A 5,793-nucleotide genomic window follows, 5' to 3' on the forward strand; every position below is an offset into this window, starting at 1 on the left:
GTGGAGCTGCACCTGCCCCCCAAGGCCGCAGCCCTGGCCCACCTGGACAGGGGGAGCCCCCCACCTGCCCGGGAGGCACTGGCCATCGTCTTCTTTGGCGGACAACCCCAGCCCAACGTGAGTGAGCTGGTGGTGGGGCCACTGCCCCGGCCCTCCTACCTGCGGGACGTGACGGTGGAGCGTCACGGGGGCCCCCTGCTCTACCACCGCCGCCCCATGCTGGGAGCTGAGTTTACCCAGATGTGGAAGCATGTGAAGGAGGTGGAGCTCCCCAAGGCACCAGTCTTTCTGGCTTCGGTCTTCAACTACAATGGCTCCACTTTGGCACCTCTGCATGCCACCCCCAGTGGCCTGCGCTCGGGGGACCGTGCTACCTGGATAGCCCTCTACCATAACGTCTCAGGTGTTGGGGTTTTCCTTCACCCAGTGGGGCTGGAGCTACTGCTGGACCACAGGGCCCTGGACCCTGCCCACTGGGCTGTCCAGCGGGTCTTCTACCTTGGGCGCTACTATGCAGACTTGGGCCAGTTGGAATGGGAGTTCAAGGCTGGCCGGCTGGAAGTGGTTAGGGTTCCTCTCCCCCTGCCAAATGGGGCTTCATCCTTGAAGTCCCGGACCTCCCCAGGTCCTCTCCCTCCTCTTCAGTTCTCACCCCAGGGCTCCCAATACAGTGTGCAAGGGAACCTGGTGGCATCCTCCCTCTGGACATTTACCTTCGGTCATGGGGTGTTCAGTGGCATGAGGATTTTTGATGTTCGGTTCAAGGGCGAGCGGGTGGCCTATGAAGTCAGTGTCCAGGAGTGTGTATCCGTCTATGGTGCTGACTCACCCAAGACAATGATGACCAGATACTTGGATAGCAGCTATGGACTTGGCCGTCACAGCCGGGGCTTGGTTCGGGGAGTCGACTGCCCCTATCAATCGACGATGGTGGACATCCACATACTAGTGGGTACAGGGGCAGTCCAGTTGCTCCCGGGGGCTGTGTGTGTATTTGAGGAGGCACAAGGACTACCCCTTCGGAGGCACCACAATCACCTTGAGAGTCATTTCTATGGTGGTTTGGCTGGCTCGGCCCTTGTAGTCAGGTCTGTGTCATCAGTAGGCAACTATGACTACGTTTGGGACTTTGTACTGCACCCAAATGGGGCGCTGGAAGGGCGGGTCCATGCCACGGGCTATGTCAACACGGCTTTCCTGAGTGGGGGTGAGGAGAGCCTCCTCTTTGGGAACCGTGTGGGGGAACGAGTGCTGGGGGCAGTGCACACGCATGCCTTCCACTTCAAGCTGGACCTGGACGTGGCAGGTGAGTGCTCGGGTGAGGACTGAGACTTGGGGGTGCAGAGGGAAGGGAGGCCCCCAGATCAAGCCAGAAGTGGCAGAGGGTGGCAGGCCGGCACCACGACATACGGTGGCGGCGGAGCAGGGGCTGATGGGAGCGTATTCAGCTGCAGTCAGCCTGAAACGCTGGGCGTGCTGGGTATCTGGCCGAAGGTAGAAGGGGTGTCCCTACCCGACCCTGCTCACCCAGCCCCGCTGCCTCACTGTGGTTGTGAAACTGGCTTAAATGCAATGGCCGTGCCTGGCTGGCTTCCTCTCGAGTGCCTCTGCGGCTAGTGAGTTTGCCTGGGGGTGGGGCGCTTACGTTTTTTTCCTGATTCTGGGGGCCAGTGGAGGTGGGGAAAGCAGGGCCTGAGCAGAGGTAGGAAGCAGCCTATGGAGGTTTTCAGTGTAGAGTGGTCCTGGGGCACGAGGAGGGGGCTGCTAGTGGGGGTTTGTTTAACAGGATTTCATAAAACAGGACATAGGTTGGTGGCCCCACTGTCGTCCTGGGGAGGGTCCTCTCATCCCTGCCAGCACATGTCCTCACCGCCGGCCCTCCGGTGACAACGGCAGGCACGCAATAGGCTTGCTGCAAGTGTAGAAAGGGATTTTTCAAGTGGGGCTTAAAGCACAGAGAGGACTTGCTGCTCCTGACGGACGTTTGTCAACAACAAAATAACGAGCTTACCGAATCACAGACTATTAGACCCAGAAAGAAAAGTAGCAACCTACCAGACCCTCGCCAAACTGAGGAGGGTGGGGGGAGATGGAGGAAGAAGCAACTGCCCCGGTGTAATGGTTTGTAACTAGGCATCTTTTCTGTGAAACATTTTCTTACCCTCTAGACTATAAAGACGTGGTTTCGGGTGGGAGGAGAACTAAGAAAATCGCATGACTGAAAGGAGTCTATTATCTATTCTTTGACATATTTGGGATAAGACTTTGAAGTTTCTCTCCAGCATTTTTGGCATTAAAGAGCCTTGTCTCGGGAAGTAAAGTCAGGTCACATGTATTGGATCCCTGTAGTGTGGAGCGCGAGGGACAAGCAGCAGAGATGCTGGCCTCGGAACAGTGCTCTGTAGGGGGCCGGGGGCCTTCACAATCGGTCCCGTTTAAAGGAACTGACACCCGAACCTGCAAAGAGGGTATCATCAAGTGCCAAGTGGGGAAGGTGGGTGTACGTTACGAGTGCAGTCGAGTTCTAGGGAGCTTTCAGGCAATATAAGATCTAAAACTACTCCCTTCAGAAAAAAACAAAGGGGTCCCTACCTTGTGGAGAAGGAAAGCAAAATTTCAGAGCTGGGAGGTAGATGCAGGGCGCCCTGGAAGGGGATTGGGTTTTTCCAGCCAGCTTCTCCAAGACAAATCTCTCTTTCATAGTTACAAGAATGTAACTAGCCACCTGTGTGTGCTTTTCCACTTACAGAGCTCAGCCACAGAACAGCTTTTATTATGCCTACTGTAGAGATTCAGAAAGAGAATCAGAGAAGCATAGACTCGGTCCAAGGTCCACTGGGTAGACCAGTGCTAACAGAACTCTGCGGTGATGGATATTCTCCATCTGTGTCGTCTGATGCATGTGGCAGTTGAACACTTGAAATGTGGCTAGTGTGACCGAGGCACTGAATTTTTAATTTAAATGGAACTAGCCACTTGTGACTGGTCATAGCCATATTGAACGGGGCAGGTTCAAAGAAGGGTTAGTGCTTGAATCCAGACCTTCCGGCTCCCAGCACAATGCTCTCTGACGAGCCCCACTGCCCTTTGTCAGGCCAGCGCAGTGGGGCATCATGGGGAAGACAAGGGACTGTCTCACCTGGTGTGGAACTCCTCTTCCCCCTCCCCCTGGCAGGGCTGAAAAACTGGGTGGTAGCTGAAGACGTGGTGTTTAAACCTGTGGCAGCCCCTTGGAGTCCAGAGCACCAGCTGCAGCGCCCACAGCTGACTCGGCAGGTCCTCGGAAGGGAGGACCTGACAGCTTTTTCCTTGGGAAAGCCCCTGCCCCGCTACCTTTATCTGGCTGGCAACCAGACTAATGCCTGGGGTCACCAGCGTGGGTACCGAATCCAGATCCACAGCCCCCTCGGCATACACATGCCCCTGGAGAGCGACATGGAGAGGGCCCTCAGCTGGGGGAGGTGAGGAGGGCTCTGGGCACTGGGTGGAAGGGAAGTACTGGTCCTCTTCCCCGTCCCAGCTCTTGAAGATCCCAACTCACTACCTTTGGTTTACCATTCACCCCTGTGCCTCCTCTCAGCTCCAAGTAGATATGGGATGGGGAATGGTCTCACACAGAATCTGGTCCAAAGGACTTCAAGGCCAGGAATGGCCCCTGATCTGACACCACCTTCCTTCAACATTCCTGGTCAGATACCAGCTCGTGGTGACCCGGAGGAAGGAGGAGGAGTCACAGAGCAGCAGCATCTATTACCAGAATGACATCTGGACCCCCACTATGGCCTTTGCTGACTTCATCAACAATGAGACCCTCTTAGGAGAGGTTGGTAGCCCTAGGGGCAGAGGAGAGGGGCAACTTAAGCCTGAAGTCTTGGCTGCCCAGCTCCTGACCGTAGGTCGGAGGGAATGGTAGGTTTCCAGTTCTCAGATTCAGGGGCCAATGTGGGTCATCTCTCTTGGGGTGAGATTAGCCCTGGGACACCGACCACGCTGCAGCTTCTCACAAGGATCACCCCGCCTGCTGTGTGGACCCGGGGCTGGGTGGAGGTAGAAACGAGGCTGAGGCTAGAGGTTGGGGATTGTGGCTGAGGAGGGGTGGTTCTTTGGGTCTTGTCTCCACAAAGTCTTTCAGCCTCTCCCTCTTCCCACAGGACCTGGTGGCTTGGGTTACAGCCAGCTTCCTGCATATCCCCCATGCTGAGGATGTCCCCAACACAGTGACTCTGGGGAACAGAGTTGGCTTCTTGCTCCGACCCTATAACTTCTTTGATGAGGATCCCTCCATCTTCTCCCCTGGCAGCGTCTACTTTGAGAAGGGCCAGGACGCTGGGCTCTGCAGTGTCAACCCTGTGGCCTGCATCCCCCACCTGGCGGCCTGTGTCCCAGACCTGCCCCCTTTCTTTTACCAGGACTTTTAGCCCCAAGGGTGTGGTGGGAAATGGAGGGGGGTTGCTGAGACATTTGTACCTTTCCCTCTGTTCCCACTTCCTGCTCCCTTGATTCCTACCCTCTTAATGTCCCTTAGGAAACAGCCTCCCACACTAAACCCGTATATATCCCTTTCGTTAATTCTTATTTCAAGTTCATTTTGTTTAAATGATGGATTTATACAAATGATATGATTATTAAGATATTCAAGCGAAACCCCACAAATTCTACCACTCAGAAATAGCCAGTGTTCACATTTGGTGAACGTTATACCAGACATTTCTTTATGCATGTGCATTGAAATGGAAGAATAGATAGAATTTTGTAAAAATAGATGATGTGTGTGATTTATAATAAAAGGTGCTACAAGATTTATCGCTTGAATTTCTTCTATTTGACTTTTGAAGTATCTAGAATCACCCCGAGAATATTAAGAACTCTGGCCAAGGAAATTAGCAATGGAAGAAGAGAGGGCAAGAGGGTCAGACCAGGCCAAGGAATGCCGCTTGGGAAGCTGCGGGGCTGGGGGTGGGGGTTTCCTTGGAAGCACAACAATAGTTCCAAGTTACAGGAAAGGGAACATCTGGTCCTGGAAGGTGGGGGTTGGGTGAAGAAGCCAGGCGAGGGGGACGAGGGGCTGCTCTGCGCAGACCCAGCTCCTTACTGCTGGTGCCTTTCCAGGCTCAACTGGTCAGTTGCATTATTTTTAAATCCCACTCTCCTTCTGCCTCCCCCAGCTCTCCCCAGTTTCAACCCTGACCCAGAAAGCGGAGTCTGATTTGGAGCCTGGAAGACAAAGCCATGTAAGGTCTGTGGAAATCACTCCCGCCCTGCTTGGGGCCCGCCCTGCAAGCCCGGCCTGCCCCGCCCCCTCCCCAGCCTTCCCATGTCCTTCCCACACTCCCCACCCTCAGTATCCTGAGCGGCTGAACATTGGGAACCTCAGCCAGAGCCCAGGAGCCCCCCCACCCCCTGTATAGGAGCTAAGAGAGACCTAACTCTGCTGACCTGAGAATACACGTCTCCACTCTGGTTCAGTCCTCTGTCCCGCTGTTCACGGACAATGAACCAGAAGACCACTCTGGTGCTCCTCGCTCTAGCTGTCATCACCATTTTTGCCTTGGTGTGTGTCCTACTAGCTGGCAGGGGAGGAGATGGGGGTGAACCCAGCCAGCCTCCCCGCTGCCCCTCCGTGTCCCCCAGTGCCCAGCCCGGGACACACCCCGGCCAGAGCCAGCTGTTTGCAGACCTGAGCCGAGAGGAGCTGACGGCTGTGATGAGCTTCCTGACCCGGCAGCTAGGGCCAGGCCTGGTGGATGCAGCCCAGGCCCGCCCCTCGGACAACTGCGTCTTCTCGGTGGAGCT

The 5,793-nt window shown here is 55.4% G+C and overlaps 1 protein-coding gene across 2 annotated transcripts; it reads left to right on the plus strand.

The window, feature by feature from the left end:
* Positions 1 to 52: 52 nt before the first annotated feature.
* On the plus strand, positions 53 to 5,613 carry AOC2 (amine oxidase copper containing 2). 2 transcript variants are annotated; one of them, XM_006752215.2, is made up of 4 exons: positions 53 to 1,306; positions 3,176 to 3,461; positions 3,694 to 3,823; positions 4,152 to 5,613. In XM_006752215.2, exons 1-4 carry the CDS (start codon positions 217 to 219, stop codon positions 4,416 to 4,418), a joined length of 1,773 nt encoding a protein of 590 aa, XP_006752278.1. In that variant the 5' UTR covers positions 53 to 216; the 3' UTR covers positions 4,419 to 5,613. The 2 variants fall into 2 exon arrangements, with proteins under 2 accessions (XP_006752278.1, XP_030879288.1); XM_031023428.2 differs by lacking the exon at positions 53 to 1,306 and adding an exon at positions 1,318 to 1,616.
* The last annotated feature ends 180 nt before the right edge of the window (positions 5,614 to 5,793 follow it).

The sequence above is a fragment of the Leptonychotes weddellii genome, unplaced genomic scaffold (assembly GCF_054177405.1).
Source record: "Leptonychotes weddellii isolate Sample4059 unplaced genomic scaffold, ASM5417740v2 HiC_scaffold_13224, whole genome shotgun sequence".
Taxonomy (NCBI): Eukaryota; Metazoa; Chordata; class Mammalia; order Carnivora; family Phocidae; genus Leptonychotes; species Leptonychotes weddellii.

Bases quoted from the DNA above. Each gene is read 5' to 3' on its own strand.
- AOC2 (XM_006752215.2), top strand. From the start codon at position 217: ATGCTGGGAGCTGAGTTTACCCAGATGTGGAAGCATGTGAAGGAGGTG. The intron at 3,462-3,693 runs GTGAGGAGGGCT...ATTCCTGGTCAG, and splicing joins AGGGCCCTCAGCTGGGGGAG to ATACCAGCTCGTGGTGACCC. The intron at 3,824-4,151 runs GTTGGTAGCCCT...CTCTTCCCACAG, and splicing joins ATGAGACCCTCTTAGGAGAG to GACCTGGTGGCTTGGGTTAC.